Genomic DNA, 20,278 nt, shown 5'->3' with positions numbered 1-20,278 from the left:
CCATGCACAGGAGAGCATGGATGCGTCAAAGCGTAGTGGGTCCTAGGTTTGTGTCATGTTCTGGAAGGTGTCCCCTCCTCCCCTGCTTCCAGTGCCTGTCTTGGTTGTTACTGGTGTTGATATCTTTGCTAAGAGAGGTGTTGCCTGTCTTGGTGGTTACTGGTGTTGATATCTTTGCTAAGAGAGGTGTTGTGGTTCTTTTCCATCCACACCAATGGCCTGTCTGGCATTGTGCTGGGTGTGGATGTGAGCTCATTGGAATTCAAAAAGACAATGAGGCATCTCAGGCTTTGATGCAGGAAAACTTTATTGAGGCAAAAAAAAAAAGAACAGACAGGAGAAAGAAGGAATCCAGAGTGACGCACAAGCAGGGAGATCATCAGCTGAGGTACTTTGCTTGCAGGAACTGTTGCCAGAGCCCCAAACTGGTGGAGTTAAACGTGGTGCTGAGGGCCCTTAGCAGATGTAGCCACCCCTTCTGCCATAGCAGCCCAGGCCTCCCAGCCCATAGCCAAATCCACGGCCATAGCCAAGGCCATAGCCAAAGCCACCAAATCCACCAGAGATGGGCTGTCCCTGCACACTGAGTTCAGTGCCCACGGCAGCCGAGGAGGTGGATCCGACAGCGGTGTTCTGGGGGAAGGAGGTCATGATGGGTCCCGGCAGGGTGACCAGCACGGGGGAAGGGTTGATGACAACGTGGGAGTCCTGGCATTGCAGGGCACAGGGCTCGTTGCAGCTGTTGGCCAGCGGGGTGGGTCCGCAGGGCTGGCAGCGGTTGTAGCAGGCCATGGCTGTGGTGTGGAGGGTTCCTGGAAGAGAGAGGGGAGTGAGGCAGGGCAGGGGTGTGGGGGTGTGAGGGGCGGTGATGCAGGAGGGTGAGGGAGTTTGGAGTCTGTTGTGGGGCTGTGGGGAGGTGTGAGGGCTTCTGAGGCTGGGGCTGAGCGTCCTGGCAGAGAGGGGCCTGGGGGTGCAGGATCATGAGGGGTAGGGGCTTGAGACTCACCTGGTTGTCAGCAGGAGAAGGAGGAGAAGGTGTCAGGAGAAGTGTGTGAGGGAGAGAGGCTCTGGGCAGGCTTTTATGCTGGTCGTGGAGGGGCGGGACAGCCTTGTCCCATGGCCTTGGGGCATTTTGCAGGCAGCAGCTTTTGCCTGTCCCAGCCTGGTGAGTCATGAGGTAGGGAGTGTTTTCGTTCCTGAAATTCTCTAGTTTCATGTTCTGCCCTTGAGTCTGTGCCCATCTGACCTTGGCGGCAGCTTTCATGAGTTGGTGTTTGGGAGGATTGGATTGTTCAATGTGTGTCAAGGAGGGCTGAATAAACAACCAGAGCCCTGGAGATTTGCAATGTCATCAGTGATGTCATGTTGTGGCTCTGGTGTGCTGTGCTTTGTGCGTGCCCTGTGAAGACTGGGCCCCTCTTCTGTGCCACTGGATGTCCATCAGTCTCTGTGTTGCCCCCAGGTACACTGAGGGATCTGCTGATGTCCGGGGGAGGTCGCTCTGCAATCGCTCAGAAAGCTCCTGGTGTCTGGGAATGCTTCCTGATGGATGAAAAAGAACTCATGCCCTTGTGTCTTGAATGGGATCAAGAGAGAGGATATTTAAAAGGGGAGGTTATTTAGGCTGAACTTGTTCCAGCGTTATGATCCATTTGCATTTCTCAAGTTTACATGACAATGTACTCTGCCATTTAAACTGTATTCTTTGACCTTGTTAAGAAATCCAATAAACAAACAACAAACTGGGCTTGATCCCTTTTTTTCCCAGGCTGGCTGTGACATCAATTCACTTATTCCGCATTCAAGCCACAAGTTTCATAACTCATAACCTGTAATTGTTAATGTTGTGTTCCTGTATGCAAACAACCGATAATTACTAACGGACCATCAGTGAGCTCCACTGTCCTTCTCTGATGAGGTAGGTGTGTGTGTATTTGTGGAATTGTGCAATTCCATGTCCTGCTCCTGAGGCCCTGTGCACCTGTGGCGGCAACTTTTAATTGCAAGTATTAAGAGGTCAAATTCTTTTGTTGATGGTTCACGTCAGGGGAGGCTGAAGATGTGACCCAAGCTTTGGAGAGGTGGGATGTCATCACTGAGGTCACCTTGTGGCCCTTGTGTGCCATGGTTTGTGGGTGCCTTCTGAAAAGTTACCCCCAGTTTCTCACAGTGCTGACTGGCTGGTCTGGACTTTGCAGCTGTGCCAAGGAGGAGGTGTTGCACCTTCCATTGCCTTCCATCCGTCCATGCATTTATCCCAGTTGGCAAAGCCTGACATCAGACCTCACCTTTTTGTTTGGACATGCTCAGTGGGTGCTTGGGTGATGACACTCTTGCCTCAAAGGCTTTGATATCCAGGGCCGTTTGGGTCTTCACTTGGGCTGATTGCCATGGTCTGAGGCCACTTGGAACTGTCTGAATGAGGATTTGGAGGTTGCCCAGGGTTGTTGGAGGAGAACATTGCATAGTCCCCAACAAGCCAGGCAAGTCCAGGTTGTGTCAGTGCCCAGCATAGTGGCCTGAGAAATGTCTGAAGAGCTGGACCTGGAGGCTTGTGGTCAGTGTCCCGAAGTCCTGATGGAAGCCAGGCTCCAGTGCTGCAGCCCAGGAGTTGGATCCACTGGGCCAACACTGAAAACCTGACGGGTTCTGGACATTTGCTGGAGCTCAGCATGGGCAGATGCCAAGTGCTTTTTCTTGGGAGGAGTCATCCCAGGTAGGAAGGAATGTCTGGGTATCAGTTGGAACAATTCTTTTCTTCTCTGAAAAAGCCTTTGTGGTTCTGAGTTAGAAGAAATGGAGCAGGAGGTGTCCTTGTATCATTGTGGGAAAAGGGACTCCCAGTCTCCAGATCAGAACTGGGGAGAAGTGTTGTAATGAGGCAGTGGGAGGTGACTCTTGGTGTCTCCTGAACACTGGTGAGGTCCCATGTGAGGTGTTGTGGGCAGCCTTTGTCTCCACAGTGGGAAAATGGAGTTGATTTAGTGAATCAAGACCAGTTCAGGACCCCCAAGATTCCAAAGAGGCTGATGAATCATTTGTAGAGGAGAAACTGAGAGAGCTGGGACTCCCAGGGCACAAGGGTGGACAGGGGGGTGTCATCAGTGTGTGCAAATTCCTGATGGCAGGGAATGAAGTCGAGGGAGCCGGGCTATTCTCAGCAGTGCACACATGCAGGAAGAGAAGGAAAGAGCAAAGGGAAAACAGATGGAATGCAATTGCTAAAGAAGGCAAAAATCTTTCATTGTGAGGCCACAGAGTGGAAGAGGTGTTGGAGTGCCTTTCCTGGGAGATCCAGCACTAAACTGTCCATGGTCCTGGAAATCCTGCTCTTGCTTGAGCAGGGGAGTTGAAGCACTTGCACTCCAGAGTTTCTGGCCAAGTGGAAGAGTTTGCTGGGAGGGTTCAAGAGTCCTGGTGGGGAAGAGAGTTCATCAAGTGTGTACTGACATGAAAGACTTTACCAGAGCTGTGCCTGGGAGAGCTTTGATGTATCAGGTGATGGGTGTGTGTCATGTTCTGGCAGGTGTCCCATCCTGTGCTTCCTTTGCCAGACTGTTTTATTAGTTGTTTTTACATATCTGTGAGGGAAGGTGTTGTTGCACATACCCCACCCCAATGTCTTGTTGAGCTGTGAAATGTGCTTGGTGAGGATGTGAGATGACTGGAATTACAAAAGAACAGGGGGCGTCCCAGTCTTTGATGCAGGACAACTTTATTGAGGCAAAAGAATGAGAAGACAGGAGAAAGAAGAAGGGATCCAGTGTGACGAGCAAGTAGGGCAACCACCAGGCAAGGTGGAGCTGTTGCCAGAACCCCAAGTTGGTGGTGTCAAGGGTGGTGCCGAGGGTCCTTAGCAGATGTAGCCACCCCTTCTGCCATAGCAGCCCAGGCCACCCAGCCCATAGCCAAATCCACGGCCATAGCCAAGGCCATAGCCAAAGCCACCAAATCCACCAGAGATGGGCTGTCCCTGCACACTGAGTTCACTACCAACAGCAGCTGAGGAGGTGGATCCGACAGCGGTGTTCTGGGGGAAGGAGGTCATGATGGGTCCTGGCAGGGTGACCAGCACAGAGGAAGGCTGGATGACAACGCTGGAGTCCTGGCATTGCAGGGCACAGGGCTCGTTGCAGCTGTTGGCCAGCGGGGTGGGTCCGCAGGGCTGGCAGCGGTTGTAGCAGGCCATGGGTGTGGTGTGGAGGGTCCCTGGAAGAGAGAGGGGTGTGAGGCAGGGCAGGGGTGTGGGGGTGTGAGGGGCGGTGATGCAGGAGGGTGAGGGAGTGTGGAGGCTGTTGTGGGGCTGTGGGGAGGTGTGAGGGCTGCTGAGGCTGGGATCGAGCGTGCTGGAAGAGAAGGGCCTGGGGGTGCAGGATCAGGAGGGTCAGGGGCTTGAGGCTCACCTGGTTGTCAGCAGGAGCAGAAGCAGAAGGTGTGAGGAGAAGCGTGTGAGGGAGAGAGGCACTGAGACAGCTTTTATGCTGGTTGTGGAGGGGCGGGGCAGCCTTGGGCCCTGCCCTCGGGGCATTTTGGAGGAGCATCTCTTGGCTGGCCCAACCTTGCAAGTCATGAGCTGGGGAGTGTTTTCATTCATGCAATCCTGCAATTCTGTGCTCTCCCCTTGAGGCTGTGTCCATCTGACCTTGGTGGCAGAACCTCTTAATCCAGAGAATTGGTGACCATTATCTTGTTTATGACATTAGGACATGTGGAAGATTCAGCCAAATCTTAGGAGAATTGGGGTATTGTCAGTGAGGTCCTGCCATGGCATGTTGACAACAGGTCCCATCTGAATTCTTCTCTTCTGCCTGGAAGAGCTCCCAGCTCTCTCAGCTTCTCTTCGTTTTGAGGATACCCCAGTCCCATCAGTGTCATGGTCTCCCTGTCGTGTTCTTGGTCAATCATTTCTATCACCTTGTTCCAGTGTGGGGCCCCACCAGTGGTGGGGACCAGGACAGTCCACTCCCTCAACCTTTCTAAAGCACCGGCACATGGGTTTGAAGGGTGGATTAACAAATGGATGGGGAATTGTGCTTTTCATGTGTCTTGCTCTCCTTATCCTTCACCATTTTTCCTTTCCATGGGTCAGTCACAGTCCAGCACTGGGACTCCACAGTGTGACCTTGCTGGTCCCAGCTGAGACAAGTGCTACGGGATGAACCAACACAAGACTTTGGGGAGCATGGAAGGCCTTGCTAAATCACAGGGATTGCTTTCCCATCTCCAACAGGAAAGGCTAGGAATACAGACAGGCTCTGAGTGTTGGCAGCATGGTGGGGAGGCAGAGAACAGCATGGAAAGGGCAGTTCCTCACAAGCAGTGCTCCTGCAAAGCCAGACCAGCCTGACAGTGATGTGATGGTTCAGGACCCCTCTTCACAATGCTCCTGAAAACCAGAACACACCAATGCCATGGGGCGACCTCACTGATCACACCCTATGCCCCTAAAGCTTTGGTCACATCTTCAGCCCACCATGACACACGCCGTCAACACCTGCCTTTAACCTCTAAGACATTTCAAATCTCCTTCCAAGGTCAGATGGACATGGCCTCAAAAGAAGGACATGGAGTTGCAGAATTCCACACAGCAACGCCCACACCATGGCAGAGGAGGGAAGAGGACCACGCTGACCAACCATTAGTAATTACTGGGTTTTGCTTGCAAGAAGAGATTATTAAGACTAAAAGGATATGAGATATGAAACCTTATGGCTTGAATGTGGAATAAACAAATTGACATGACAGACCAACCTGGGAAAAAAGGGATCAAGCCGAGCTGGTTCTTTGTATAATGGATTTCTTAATGAGGACAAGGAATATGCTTTAAATGACAGAATACGACATGTCGTGTAAAGATGAGAAACCTGAATGGACCGTGACACCAGAACAAGTTCAACCAGGCCAGCCTCTACTTTTCCAGATCCTCTCTCTTGATCCCATTTAGGACACAAGACCATGAGCTCCCTTTCATCCATAGGAACACTCCTACGTGCTATAACATTTCCAAGCAATTGCAGAGTGACCTCCCCAGGACATCAGCAGCTCCCTCAGCATTCCTGGGTGCAACACAATGACTGATGGAAATCCAGTGGCACAGAACAGAGTCCCAGTCTTCAAAAGGCACCCACAAAACACAGCACACCAGTGCCACAAAATTACCTCAGTGATGATATCGCAACTCTGCTGTGCTCTGGTTGTTTATTCATCCTGACCTGTCATGTATTGAACATTCAAATCGTCCCAAATACCAACCCATGAAAGCGGCCGCCAAGGTCAGATGGAAATGGCCTCAGGAGCCGGTCATGACACTGCAGAATTCTGTGAAGGAAAACACTCCCCACCTCATGACTCACCAACTGGGCCAGCCAAGAGCTTCAGCTTGCAAAATGCCCCAAGGCCACGGGACAAGGCTGTCCCGCCCCTCCATGACCAGCATAAAAGCTGGCCCCAGCACCTCTCTGCCCCACACACTTCTTCTGACACCTTCTCCTTCTGCTCCTGCATACAACAAGGTGAGCCTCAAGCCCCTGATCCTCCTGCTCCTGCACCCTGGCCCTTCTCTTCCAGCACGCTCAGCCCCAGCCTCAGCAGCCCTCACGCCTCCCCACAGCCCCACAACAGACTCCACACTCCCTCACCCTCCTGCATCACCGCCCCTTCAACCCCTCCACCCCTGCCCTGCCTCACTCCCCTCTCTCTTCCAGGGACCCTCCACACCACACCCATGGCCTGCTACAACCGCTGCCAGCCCTGCGGACCCACCCCGCTGGCCAACAGCTGCAACGAGCCCTGTGCCCTGCAATGCCAGGACTCCAGCGTTGTCATCAACCCTTCCCCTGTGCAGGTCACCCTGCCAGGACCCATCATGACCTCCTTCCCCCAGAACACCGCCGTCGGATCCACCTCCTCGGCTGCTGTTGGCACTGAACTCAGTGTGCAGGGACAGCCCATCTCTGGTGGATTTGGTGGCTTTGGCTATGGCCTTGGCTATGGCCGTGGATTTGGCTATGGGCTGGGAGGCCTGGGCTGCTATGGCAGAAGGGGTGGCTACATCTGCTAAGGACTCTCAGCACCACCCCTGACACCAGCCATCCACTCCCTGGAACACATCTCAGGCACTGAAGGCGCCTCTCTGGGCCGAGGCTCTCAAACTGGCTCAGCGCTTCCAGATCCTGCCCTCAGGACACCAAGCAAGGCAGCAGCCAAGGGGCCAGCCCGGGCTGCCTACAAGCATGGCCCATCTCCCTTCTTCATTTTCTTCCACTGGCTGCTCTGCATCGCCCCTTTGGCTCTGTCCAGTCCCCTCTGCTGCAAACCCCTTCTCCCAAGCCAGAGACCATTGGCCACCTCTGCTGGGCTGCTCCCAGTGTGGGGCAGGAAGGCTGTGATGCTCTGGCCAAACCTACTGCAAGCAAAGGACCTCGGCTGATGGTTGCCCTGATTGCACCTCAGCCCAGTTAACCTTCCACTGACTGCTCCTGCTTTTTCACTATTTTGTCGCAATAAAGTTTTTCTTGCATGACAACTACAGATGTCCGTTATCTGAATGGAGGTCGTAATGAAGTTGGTGTGAAACTTGTTTCCCTTTTAGTGCCCCATAGGAGAGCAGGAATCCAGAGTCCAAGTGTCTCCAGGAGAAGTTTAGGTTGGATATTAAGGAATATTCCTTCATGGTGAGGGTTGTCCTTCCTGTCACAGACTGCAGAGGGTAGTGGTGGAGTCATCATCCCTGCAGGGATTTAATATCCCTGTAGATGTGTCACTTGGGGACATGAGTAAGTGGTGGTCTTGGTGGTGTTGAGGGAAAGGTTAAACTTTATATTTTAAATTTAGATCTTTTTCAAGAAAAAGGTTTCTAAGATCTGGCTGTTTAGTGGTGGATTTCATAATCCTGCATTATCAGTTGGACTCAATTTCAAGGGTCTTTTCCTGCTGAACTGATTCCAGGAAGGTCGGTGGCACCTGTGCAAGGGAGCAGAGGCCAAATGAGAGTGGCAGCAGGGGAGAGGTGAGCCAGGTCTTTGGGGTCTTGAGTCGTGGAGAGTGCCCAGGGCTGAGGCCACTCCTCTTGGAGGATTTCTGTTCAGGAAATGGCCCTTGTCTGAGCTCTGTGTCAGCTCTGTCCCAGTGACTCGGCCTGGGCATGAGGAGAGAGCTGTGGCTGCTGTTGAAGTCAACCCTTTTGTGAAGCCTTTGAGGCTCCTTGCCATTTCACGCTCCCAGAGCAGCCGAGCAAGTCTGGGTTTCCTGAGAGTGCAGTGAGTGGGCTGCGAGTGGCTAAGGGGCTGTGCCCAGAGGCTGCAGATCAGTGGCCCAAAGTGCCAATAGAGGCAAGTCTCAAGGGAAGTAGGTCAAGAGTTGTATCCATGGGGCCAATCCTGTTCAACATCCTCACCAATGACATGGGCAGTGGGACTGTTGTCCCATCAGCAAGTTGGCAGATAATGGAGCGGCTGAGGGTTAAAGGAATCTCCTGAAGTTCAAGTAAGGGAAATGTGAAGTTCTTCATCTGGTCAGGAATGGCACTGGGCCCCAGGTCATGCAGGGGGCTGAGGCTGGAAAGATGCTTTGCTGAGCAGGACCCTGTGGTGCTGGTGGAGAGCAAAGGGACCACAAGGTCTCAATCCTTTCCTTCCTTGAAAAGGCATCACCACTGCCCGAGATAGGTTTCAGACAGTTCTTGTCATGAAGTTGGGAGAAGTGGCCTTTCCTCTCTTTAGCGCACTGGTGGGGTCCCGTGTGAGGTGGTGTGGGCAGTTCTGGGCTGCCCAGGGAAAGAAGCACAAGGGCTTAGTGAAACAAGTCTAGATCAGGGCTACCAAGATACTGAAATGGCTGGAGAATCATTCCTAGAGGATTGAGAGAGCTGAGACCGCCAGGGGACAAGGATGGACAGGAGGGTGTCATCAGTGTGTGCAAATCCCTGATGGCAGGGATTGAAGTTGAGGGAGCCCGGCTGTTCTCAGCAGTGCACACACAAGGGGGAAGAGCACAAGTGAAAACAGATGGAATTCCATGGGCAAAGAAGGCCAAAGAATCTTTGAGTGTGAGAGTGGTCACAGTGTGGAAAAGCGGATGGAGTTTCTGTCGTGGGAGATCCAAAACTGAGCTGGCCATGGTTCTGGAAATGCTGCCCTTGCATACTTTGCTTGAGCAGAGGAGAATGAAGCACTTGAACTCCGGAGCTCGTGCTCAAGTGGATGATGGTGTTCCTCCTGTTTGCTGGGCGGGTTCAAGAGTCCCACCGGGAAGAGATTTTGTCAAGTGTGTGCTGCCAGAGAGAGACTTTGCCAGAGCCATGCACAGGAGAGCATGGATGCGTCAAAGCGTAGTGGGTCCTAGGTTTGTGTCATGTTCTGGAAGGTGTCCCCTCCTCCCCTGCTTCCAGTGCCTGTCTTGGTGGTTACTGGTGTTGATATCTTTGCTAAGAGAGGTGTTGTGGTTCTTTTCCATCCACACCAATGGCCTTTCTGGCATTGTGCTGGGTGTGGATGTGAGCTCATTGGAATTCAAAAAGACAATGAGGCATCTCAGGCTTTGATGCAGGAAAACTTTATTGAGGCAAAAAAAAAAAGAACAGACAGGAGAAAGAAGGAATCCAGAGTGACGTACAAGCAGGGAGACCATGAGCTTGAGGTGCTTTGCTTGCAGGAACTGTTGCCAGAGCCCCAAGCTGGTGGTGTTAAACGTGGTGCTGAGGGCCCTTAGCAGATGTAGCCACCCCTTCTGCCATAGCAGCCCAGGCCTCCAAGCCCATAGCCAAATCCACGGCCATAGCCAAGGCCATAGCCAAAGCCACCAAATCCACCAGAGATGGGCTGTCCCTGCACACTGAGTTCAGTGCCAACAGCAGCCGAGGAGGTGGATCCGACAGCGGTGTTCTGGGGGAAGGAGGTCATGATGGGTCCTGGCAGGGTGACCAGCACGGGGGAAGGGTTGATGACAACGTGGGAGTCCTGGCATTGCAGGGCACAGGGCTCGTTGCAGCTGTTGGCCAGCGGGGTGGGTCCGCAGGGCTGGCAGCGGTTGTAGCAGGCCATGGGTGTGGTGTGGAGGGTCCCTGGAAGAGAGAGGGGAGTGAGGCAGGGCCAGGGTGTGAGGGGCTGTGATGCAGGAGGGTGACGGAGTGTGGAGTCTGTTGTGGGGCTGTGGGGAGGCGTGAGGGCTGCTGAGGCTGGGGCCAAGTGTGCTGGAAGAGAGGGTCCAGGAGGGCAGGAGCAGGAGGGTCAGGGGCTTGAGACTCACCTTCTCTTCAGCACAGGAGGAGAAGGCGTGAGGAGAAGTGTGTGAGGGAGAGAGGCACTGGGCCGATTTTATGCTGGTCGTGGAGGGGCGGGACAGCCTTGTCCCATGGCCTTGGGGCATTTTGCAGGCAGCAGCTCTTTCGTGGCCCAGGATCGTGAGTCATGAGGTGGGGAGTGTTCTCCTTCGTGAATTCTGCAATTCCATGTCCTGCTCTTCTGTTTGTGTCCATCTGACCTTGGCAGCAGCTTTTAATTGGGAGCTGGTAATTGACAGGGATTTGATTGTTCAGTGTATGTCAGGAAGGGCTGAATCAACAACCAGCACCCAAAAAGGTACAATGCCATCAGTGAGGTCATTTATTGGCACTCATGTACTGTGGTTTGTGGGTGCCTTGTGATGACTGGGCTCCTCTTCCATGCCAATGGATGACCATCAGTCATTGCATTGCACCCAGGAATGCCAAGGGAGGTGTTGATGTCCTGGGGAGGTCACTCTGGAAGAGTTTGGAAAGGTCACGGTACCTGGGAGCAGTTCCGGATAGAGGAAAGAGAGCTCATGACCTTGTGTCTTGAATGGGATCAAGAGAGATGATCTGGAAAATGAGAGGCTGTTCAGGCTGAACTTGTTCCACTGTTATGGTCTATTTGTATTTTGGAATTTACATGACAGTATACTGTGACATGTAAAGAGTATTCCTTGACCTCATTCAGAAATCCAACAAACGCGGCCCGATCCCTTTTTTCCCTGGTTGGCCTGTGACATCAATTACTGTTTTCCGCGTTCAAGCCACAAGTTTTCATAACTTATAACTTGTAAGTCTTAATGTGTTGTTCCTGTGACAACAACATTAATTACTAACGGAGAACCAGTGAGTTCCTCTTCCCTTCTTTGTCATGGTGCAGTTGTTCCTCTGTGGAATTGTGCAATTTCACGTTCTTCTCCTGAGGCCGTCTCCATCTGACCTTGGTGGTAGGTTTTAGTTGTGAGAATTAGAGACCAATGTGCTGTTGTTGATTGTGCGTGTCACGACACATAGAAGATTCAATCACAGCTTAGGAGAATTGGGCTGTCATCACTGAGGTCATGCCATGACATATGTACAAAATGGTCCATTTTGCATCCTTGCCTCCTGACTCAAGGAACTCCCAGCTTCTCCTCATCTTAAGGATATCCCAGTCCTGTCAGTGTCGTGGTCTCCCCGCACCGGTCTTGGTCAACCATGCCCATGTCCTTGTTCCTCTGTGGAGCCCCACCAGTGGTGGGGAACAGGAGGGTCATCTCCCTCAACCTGCTTGTATTTCTTTTCCCAATCCTGTCAGGGTAACTGCTGGAGCTTTTCTCTGCAAAGTATACAGGGCCACCTTACGATCAATTTATGAAATTTCAGCCCAGAACACCAAACATGTCCCGGGCAGCATAGAAAGAGGTGTAGCCAGGAGGAATGGCTGAGGAACCAACTGATGACATGAGACAACACCCAAATTCCGATAGGCTTTGTTTGCACCTTCTACATTCAAGAAAAAAACAGTACCAATCCATTGGCCTCTACTTCTCTGAATTAAAATCTGCGGCCAAGGTCAGATGGACACGGACTCAAGGGAATTGCAGAATTGTGGGAAGGAAAACACTCCCCAAATCATGACTCACCAGGCTGGGCAGGCCAAGAGCTGCTGCCTGCAAAACGCCCTAAAGCCATGGGACAAGGTTGTCCCGACCCTCCACAACCAGCATAAAAGCCGGCCCAGTGCCTCTCTCCCTCACACACTTCTCCTCACGCCTTCTCCTCCAGCTCCTGCTGACAACAAGGTGAGTCTCAAGCCCCTGATCCTCCTGCTCCTGCACCCCTGGCCCCTCTCTGCCAGCACACTCGGCCCCAGCCTCAGAAGCCCTCACGCCTCCCCACAGCCCCATAACAGACTCCACACTCCCCACATCCCTCCCGCATCACTGCCCCTCACACCCCCACACCCTGGCCCTGCCTCACTCCCCTCTCTCTTCCAGGGACCCTCCACACCACACCCATGGCCTGCTACGACCGCTGCCGACCCTGTGGACCCACCCCGCTGGCCAACAGCTGCAACGAGCCCTGTGCCCTGCAATGCCAGGACTCCCACGTTGTCATCAACCCTTCCCCTGTGCTGGTCACCCTGCCAGGACCCATCATGACCTCCTTCCCCTAGAACACCGCCGTCGGATCCACCTCCTCGGCTGCTGTTGGCAGTGAACTCAGTGCCCAGGGACAGCCCATCTCTGGTGGATTTGGTGGCTTTGGCTATGGCCTTGGCTACGGCCGTGGCTTTGGCTATGGGCTGGGAGGCCTGGGCTGTTATGGCAGAAGGGGTGGCTACATCTGCTAAGGGCCCTCAGCACCACCTCTGACATCACCAGCTCGGGGCTCTGGCAACAGCTCCTGCAAGCAAAGCACCTTGGTTGATGGTCGCCCTACTTGCACCTCACATTGTATTCCTTTCACTTTTTTCTCCTGCCTCTTCATTCCTTTGCCTCAGTAAAGTTTTTCTGCATCAAAGCCTGAGACTCCTCGTCTTGTTTTTTTATTCCCATGGCCTCACATCCTTACCCAGCACATTCCACAGCTCAACAGGACATTGGGGTACATGGAACAGACGAACAACACCTTTCCTCACAAATATGTAAAAAGAAGTAATAACAAAGTCTGGCACGGGAAGCAGAGGAGGGGACACCCTCCAGAACATGTCACACTCACCTTACCTGATACACCAAAGCCTTGGACACGTTAATGCTCTCCTGGGTACAGCTCTGGTAAATCTTTCCATGCCAGCACACACTTGATAAACTCTCTTCCCACCAGTACTCTTGAACCCTTCCAGCAAAAAGAGTCACAAAATCTTCTGCTTGGGCAGAAACTCTGGAGTGCAAGTGCTTCAACTGCCCTGCTGAAGCAAGAGCAGGAATTCCAGAACCATGGACAGTTCAGGTTTGGCTCTCCCAGGACAGCGACTCCACCACCACCAACTCTTTCACTCTGTGGCCACCACCACAGTGAAAGATTCTTGCCTTCTTTGCCCAGGGAATTCCATCTGTTTTCACTTGCCCCCAAGGCCTCTTGTCCTGCAAGTGTGCACTGCTGAGAACAGCCGGGCTCCTTCACTTCATTCCCTGCCATCAGGGATTTGCACACACTGATGACACGCCCCCATCCACCCTCATCTCCTGGGAGTCCCAGCTTTCTCAGCCTCTCCTCTATGAAAGATTCTCCAGCCCCTTTGGAGTCTTGTTGTCCTGAGATGGTCTGGATTCACTACATCTACTTCATTTTCACCCTGAGGAGCCCAGAACTGCCCACAACACCTCCCATGGGACCTCAGCAGTGCTGAGCAGACCACATAAGCCACTTCTCCCTGCTTGGTCATAACACTTTTCCCAATACTACCCTGGATATATGGGGTCCCTTTTCCCACACAGGGACACCTCCTGGTCCTTTCCTTCTCAATCAGAACCACAAAGGCTTTTTCTCAAAATAAAACTATTGTTCCAGCAGAAACCTAGACATTCCTTCCTACCCAGGAAGACTCCTCCCAAGAAAAAGCACTTGGCAGCTGCCCTTACAGAACGCCATCGGATGTCCAGCACCTGTCAGGTTTTCAGTGTTGGCCCAGTGGATCCAACTCCTGGGCTACAGCACTGGAGCCTGGTTTCCATCTGGACTTTGGGACACTGACCACAAGCCTCCGGGTCCAGCCCTTCAGACCTTTCTCAGTCCACTACACTGGCCACTGGCACAACCTGGACTTGCCTGGCTTGTTGGGGACCATGCAATGCTCTCCTCCAAAAACCCTGGGCGACCTCCAAATCCTCTTTCTGACAATCACAAGTGGCCTCATCTGTTGGCACACAGCCTCCGTAAAGGTCCAAAAGGGCCCGGATATCAAAAGCTTAAGAGCAAGAGGAGCACCAAGACACCCACAGAGCAGTCTACAGAAAAGGTCAGGTCTAGTGCCAAGCTTGGGCAGGTGGGAGCAATGTGACGAGGGATGAAATGTGAGGGAAGAGGCAACACCTCCAGTACAGCTGCAAATCCCAGAGCAGCCTGACAGGGCTGGGAGGGAATCTCCTCTTCAAAACTGTCTTGGGGTGACTTCATGATGTGTATCCCGTATCACTGCTCTATGCCCAGAAATTAATTCTTGTACCTTTCTATGCCTTTAAACTGAGCCTTAGAGGAGGAAGGAAAAACTGAGCAAAACTTTTTCAAAGCAGTTTGCAGCTTGTTCAAGGTCACACAGAGATAGCAACTTTTTTTCAGCTGCGGCAGGGGAGGGAGGAGGCACCCGGTTTGCTGCTTCCCTGTCAGCTTCTGGCCAGTTTCAGCTTCTTTATCTCCAAAGGGAGACTGAGAGTTGAACTTTCTTTCCTTCCCTGGAATTTTGGATTTTTTCCCTTTTTCTGTGGACTGCTTCAATATCAGAACACATCGGGAGGACTTTCCACCAAGCACAGAGGGCCTGGCGCTGGGCCAGGCCCCAGCCCTGAGGAGACCAAAGGGAGGACTCTAACACTTTCCCAGGTATTTTCTCCACAGTCAAAGATTTTATCATTTAGCATTATTTTCCTTTTCCCGTGTGTTTGTTAAAATAAATAGTTTTCATCTCCTTCACTTTCCTTCACGGAAAATTTATTCTTTCCTGAACCTGGTGGGGGAGGGGTGGTGACCTGCCTTCTCTCAGAGGATATATTTCTAAATTTGGCCAAACCGGCACAAAAACACATCCACAAACCACAATACATGAATGTCATGCAGTGACCTCACCCATGACAACCCCACCTCTCCAATGCTTTGGTTGTTTATTCAGCCCTCCCTGACACTCAACTTCCATGCAAACCCTCCCAAATACCAACACACACCTTAAAAGCAGCTGCCAAGATTAGAAGGAAAAGGAGTCAAGAGCAGGACATGGAATCATAGAATTCCATAAAGAAACACCCACGTCATGACAGAAAAGGAAAGAGGGGCTTGCTGACCATGAGTTAGTAATTATTGGGTTTTGCTAACAGGAACAAAATATTAAGACTTCCAAGTTATACCTTGTGGCTTGAATGTGGAATAAGTGAAGTCATGTCACAGAACAACTTGGGAAAAAAAGGGATCAGGCCAGGTTTATTGTTTGTTTCTTGATTTCTGAATGAGGTCAGGAAATACTTATTCGGCAGAGTACTTTGTCATGCAAAGTTGAGAAATCCAAATGGACAATAACAATGGAGCAAGTACAGCCTGAACAGCTTCTACGTTTCCAGATCCTCTCCCTTGACCCCATTCAAGACACAAGGGGATGAACTGTCTTTCATCGTTCAGGAACTGCTCCCAGGCACCGTGACCTTTCCAAGCAGTTGCAGAGTGACCTCCCCAAGACATCAGCAGCTCCCTCAGCATTCCTGGGTGCAACACAATGACTGATGGACATCCATTGGCACAGAAGAGGAGCCCAGTCATCACAAGGCAACCACAAACCACAGCACACCAGTGCCATGAAATGACCTCACTGATGACATCGCAATTCTCTGGAGCTCTGGTTGTTTATTCAGTCCTCCCTGACACACACTGAACAATCCAATCCTCCCAAAGGCAACCACTCACTTTAAAGGTGCCACCAAGGTCAGATGGACTCAGGGGGAGGACATGGAATTGCAGAATTCTGTGAAGGAAAATACTCCCCACCTCATGACTCACCAGGCTGAGCCAGCCATGAGCTGCAGCCTGCAAAATGTCCCAAGGCAAAGGGACAGGGCTGTCCCGCCCCTCCATGACCAGCATAAAAGCCAGCTCAGTGCCTCTCTCCCTCACACACTTCTCCTCACGCCTTCTGCTTCTCCTGTGCTGACAACAAGGTGAGTCCCAAGCCCCTGATCCTCCTGCTCCTGCACCCCCAGGCCCCTCTCTTACACCACACTCATCCCCCCTCAGCAGCCCTCACGCCTCCCCACAGCCCCACAACAGACTCCCCCTCAAACCCCCATGACCCTGCCCTGCCTCATTCCCCTCTCTCTTCCAGGGACCCTCCACACCACACCCATGGCCTGCTACAACCGCTGCCAGCCCTGCGGACCCACCCCGCTGGCCAACAGCTGCAACGAGCCCTGTGCCCTGCAATGCCAGGACTCCAGCGTTGTCATCAACCCTTCTCCTGTGCTGGTCACCCTGCCAGGACCCATCATGACCTCCTTCCCCCAGAACACCGCCGTCGGATCCACCTCCTCGGCTGCTGTTGGCAGTGAACTCAGTGTGCAGGGACAGCCCATCTCTGGTGGATTTGGCTTCGGCCTTGGCTATGGCTATGGGCTGGGAGGCCTGGGCTGTTATGGCAGAAGGGGTGGCTACATCTGCTAAGGGCTCTCAGTACCAGCCCTGACACCACCAGCTTGGTGCTCTGGCAAAAGCTCCTGCAAGCAAAGCACCTTGGCTGATGGTCGCCCTACTTCTACCTCACACCAGATCCCTTCTACTTGTTTCTCTTGTCTTTTCCATGGTTTGCCTCAATAAAGATTTCCTGCATCAAACCTGAGCTGTCTCCTCATCTTTCTGAATTCCGATGGTCTCACCTCCTCCCCCAGCACAATGCCAGAAATAAACAAACCATTAGGGTGAATGGAAAGGGGGCTCAACACCTTTCTTAGAAAATATGAGACCGTGAGTAACAATCAAGACTGGCATGGGAAGCAGGGATTGAGGGGTGACACAAGCCCATCACCTACTGTACCAAAGTCTTTGACACAAGAAATTTCTCTTGCTCATGGCTCTCTCAAAGTGTCTCTGTGCCAGGACACACTCGAAAATCTCTCTTCCCAGCAGGACACTCTAACCTTCCCAAATAATAAAATAGGAACCTCATCCACTTAGGCAGGAACTCTGGAGTTCAATTGGTTCATTCTCTTCTGCTTGATCAGAGTCAGCTAAAGCCAGGTTTCCAGGACCTTGGACAGTTCAGTGTTGGATCTCCCAGGACAGACTCCACCACCTTCTTTTACTCTGGGACAAAACTCACACTGAAAAAGGCTTTTCTGCCTTGCCCATGGAATTCCATCTGTTTTCACTTGTGCCCAAGGCCTCTTGTCCTCCACATGTGCACTGCTAAGAACTGCTGGGCTGCCTCGACTTCATTCTCTGCCATCAGGAATTTGCACACACTGATGACACCCCCTTGTCGATCCGTGTCTCCTGGGAGTCTCAGCTCTCGCAGTCTCTCCTCTAGGAATGATCCTCCAGACCTTTTGGAATCTTACTGGCCCTGAACTGCTTTTCTTTCACTAAATCTACTTCATTTACACATGGCAAGCCCAGAACTGTTCAGAACACCTCACGTGGGACCTCACCAATGTTCAGGAGACACCCAGAGTCACCTCCCATGGCCTCATCACAACACTTCTCCCCAGTCCTGATCTGGAGACCGGGGGTCCCTTTTCCCACAATGGTACAGGGACAACTCCTGCTCCATTCATAAGATATGAAACTTTACGGCTTGAATACAGAATAAGTGAATTGAAGTCACAGACCAGCCTTGGTAAAAAAGGAATCGGACACCATTAGTTGTTTGTTTTTTGAATCTCTTAATGATGTCAAGAAATACAATGAAACGGTTCATTGTCATGTAATTTTCACAAATCCAAATGGACCATAAAAATGAAACGAATCCATCCTAACTAGGGCCTGGTTTTCCAGTTCCTCTCTCTTGATCTCATTCAAGACAAAAGGGGATGAGCTGAGTCCTCACATGGCACCCACAAACCACAGCACACAAATGCCGCAATATGACCTCACTGAAGATATCGCACATCTCCTGGGCTCTGGTTGTTTATTCAGCCCTTCCTGACACACACGGAACAATCAAAAGCTCCCAGAGACCAACTCTCACTTTAAAGCTACCTCCAAGGACAGATAGACATGTTTCAAGAGTAGGACATGACACTGCCAAATTGTGGGAACGAAAACGCTCCCAAACTGAGGACTTACGAGACTCAGCCAACCAAGAGCTGCTGCCTAAAAAATGCCCCAAGAGCAGGGGACAAGGCTGTCCCATCTCTCTAGGACCAGCATAAAAGCCGGCCCAGCGCTTCTCTCCCTCACACACTTCTCCTCACACCTTCTCCTCCTGCTCCTGCTGACAACCAGGTGAGCATCAAGTCTCTGACCCTCCTCCTCCCACACCCCTGGACCCCTCTCTGCCAGCACGCTCGATCCCAGCCTCAGCAGCCCTCACGCCTCCCCACAGCCCCCCAACAGCCTCCACAATCCCGTGGCCGTCCAGCACCGCGGTCCCTCGCACCCCTACACCCCTCTGCCCTGTCTCAATTCTCTCCTTGCCTGCAGGAACAAGGTCCCTGGAAAGGTGTTTACAAAGGAAAAGGGAAAAAATGCACTGGCAGGGCAGGTCCCAATACCTGGCAGAGCTGCAAAGCCCAGACTAGCCTGACAGGGCTGTGAGGAAAACAGGCCCCTCTTCTAAATGCAACCACAACCAGTGGCAGAGGGTGACCGATGACACCCCACCCCTTCAAAGCTTGGGTCGCTTCTTCAAACTGCCCTGACATGCCTCCTCAGCAAAAGAATATTTCTCTAATACTCCCACTTAAAAGCAGCCGCGAAGGTCAGACGGACACGGTCTCAAGAGCAGGACATCAAACTGCACAGATGTGGGAAGGAAAACACTCCCTGCCTGAAGATTCACCAGTCTGGGCCAGGCAAAAGCTGCTGCCTGAAAAATGCCTCAAGGGCATCGGCCGAGGCTGGCCCGCCCCTCCACAACCAGCATAAAAGCCGACTCAGTGCCTGTCTCCCTCACACACTTCTCCTCACACCTTCTCCTCCTGCTCCTGCCGACAACAAGGTGAGTCTCAAGTCCCTGACAGTCCTGCTCCTGCACCCTTGACCCCTCTCTGCCAGCATGCTCGGCCCCAGCCTCAGCAGCCCTCACACCTCCCCACAGCCCCCCAACAGCCTCCACAATCCCATGGCCCTCCAGCACCATGGTCCCTCGCACCCCCACACCCCTCTGCCCTGTCTCAATTCTCTCTCTTCCAGGGACCCTCCACACCACACCCATGGCCTGCTACAACCTCTGCCAACCCTGCGGACCCACCCCGCTGGCCAACAGCTGCAACGAGCCCTGTGCCCTGCAATGCCAGGACTCCAGCGTCGTCACCAACCCTTCCCCGGTGCTGGTCACCCTGCCAGGACCCATCATGACCTCCTTCCCCCAGAACACCGCCGTCGGATCCACCTCCTCGGCTGCTGTTGGCACTGAACTCAGTGTGCAGGGACAGCCCATCTCTGGTGGATTTGGTGGCTTTGGCTACGGCCTTGGCTACGGCCGTGGATTTGGCTATGGGCTGGGAGGCCTGGGCTGCTATGGCAGAAGGGGCGGCTACATCTGCTAAGGGCCCTCAGCACCAGCCCTGACACCACCAGCTCGGTGCTGTGGCAACAGCTCCTGCAAGCAAAGCACCTCGACTGATGGTCACCCTTATTGTACCTCACACCATTTCCCTTCCACTTGTTTCTCCTGCCTTATACTTCTTTTGCCTCAATAAAGTATCCTTGTAACATAGCCTGAGACGTCTCCTCCTCCTTTGTTCTACCAGAGCTCTTGCAATTTCACCTAGCACAAAGTCAGGAGTCAACAGCCCATCAGTGTGGGTGCAAAAGGGGCCACAAGACCTCTCCTTGGATATCTGTCAACAGCAGAACCATCCACTGGGTTTCCAGAATAGAGCTCAAGCCCTTCCTTTTCCCAAAGCCTTGGACACACCAATGCACTTGTGCCCATATCTCCAACACAACCTCTCCATGGCAGCAAACATTTGTCCAACTCCTCTCCACCGGGAATCTCTGAACATGCCAGCGCTGGAATCCAGGAGTGCACAAGGAACCTGGGGGAATCAATTAGTTCAAGCTGACCTGGTGCCCAGACAAAGCAACCAGCCTTCCCTCAGCTGCTCCTCACAGAAATGGTTCTGTAGATTCTTCACCAACATCCTTGTTCTTTGGACATCCTCGAGCACC

At 52.5% G+C, this 20,278-nt stretch overlaps 5 protein-coding genes across 7 annotated transcripts in view; 2 read left to right on the top strand and 3 right to left on the bottom strand.

The window, feature by feature from the left end:
- LOC125317028 (feather beta keratin-like) overlaps positions 1–10,278 on the bottom strand; it is a 65,669-nt gene extending 55,391 nt beyond the window's left edge. The window contains exon 1 of the mRNA XM_048286621.1: positions 10,246–10,278. The gene's annotated coding sequence lies outside the window, so the exon portion shown is untranslated. The remainder of the gene's footprint in view (positions 1–10,245) is intronic.
- On the bottom strand, positions 250–4,439 carry LOC125317031 (feather beta keratin-like). 2 transcript variants are annotated; one of them, XM_048286625.1, is made up of 2 exons: positions 4,404–4,439; positions 250–812 (listed from the first exon to the last, which is right to left on the bottom strand). In XM_048286625.1, exon 2 carries the CDS (start codon positions 790–792, stop codon positions 457–459), a length of 336 nt encoding a protein of 111 aa, XP_048142582.1. In that variant the 5' UTR covers positions 793–812; positions 4,404–4,439; the 3' UTR covers positions 250–456. The 2 variants fall into 2 exon arrangements, with proteins under 2 accessions (XP_048142582.1, XP_048142583.1); XM_048286626.1 differs by lacking the exon at positions 4,404–4,439 and adding an exon at positions 1,007–1,040.
- On the top strand, positions 4,848–19,823 carry LOC125317023 (feather beta keratin-like). 2 transcript variants are annotated; one of them, XM_048286609.1, is made up of 2 exons: positions 4,848–6,512; positions 19,298–19,823. In XM_048286609.1, exons 1-2 carry the CDS (start codon positions 6,278–6,280, stop codon positions 19,651–19,653), a joined length of 591 nt encoding a protein of 196 aa, XP_048142566.1. In that variant the 5' UTR covers positions 4,848–6,277; the 3' UTR covers positions 19,654–19,823. The 2 variants fall into 2 exon arrangements, with proteins under 2 accessions (XP_048142566.1, XP_048142567.1); XM_048286610.1 differs by lacking the exon at positions 4,848–6,512 and adding an exon at positions 18,350–18,388.
- Positions 6,725–19,823, top strand: LOC125317029 (feather beta keratin-like). The gene is made up of 2 exons (XM_048286623.1): positions 6,725–7,061; positions 19,655–19,823. The coding sequence occupies exon 1, from the start codon at positions 6,725–6,727 to the stop codon at positions 7,058–7,060; it is 336 nt and encodes a 111-aa protein (XP_048142580.1). The 3' UTR covers position 7,061; positions 19,655–19,823.
- LOC125317041 (feather beta keratin-like) lies at positions 9,534–10,040 on the bottom strand. The gene has a single exon (XM_048286640.1). It carries the CDS (start codon positions 10,038–10,040, stop codon positions 9,705–9,707), a length of 336 nt encoding a protein of 111 aa, XP_048142597.1. The 3' UTR covers positions 9,534–9,704.
- Positions 19,824–20,278: the final 455 nt, after the last annotated feature.

The sequence above is a fragment of the Corvus hawaiiensis genome, chromosome 26 (assembly GCF_020740725.1).
Source record: "Corvus hawaiiensis isolate bCorHaw1 chromosome 26, bCorHaw1.pri.cur, whole genome shotgun sequence".
Classification (NCBI taxonomy): Eukaryota; Metazoa; Chordata; class Aves; order Passeriformes; family Corvidae; genus Corvus; species Corvus hawaiiensis.
The sequence above is the reverse complement of the archived record's forward strand: the minus strand, read 5'-3'. Positions and strand labels throughout refer to the sequence as shown.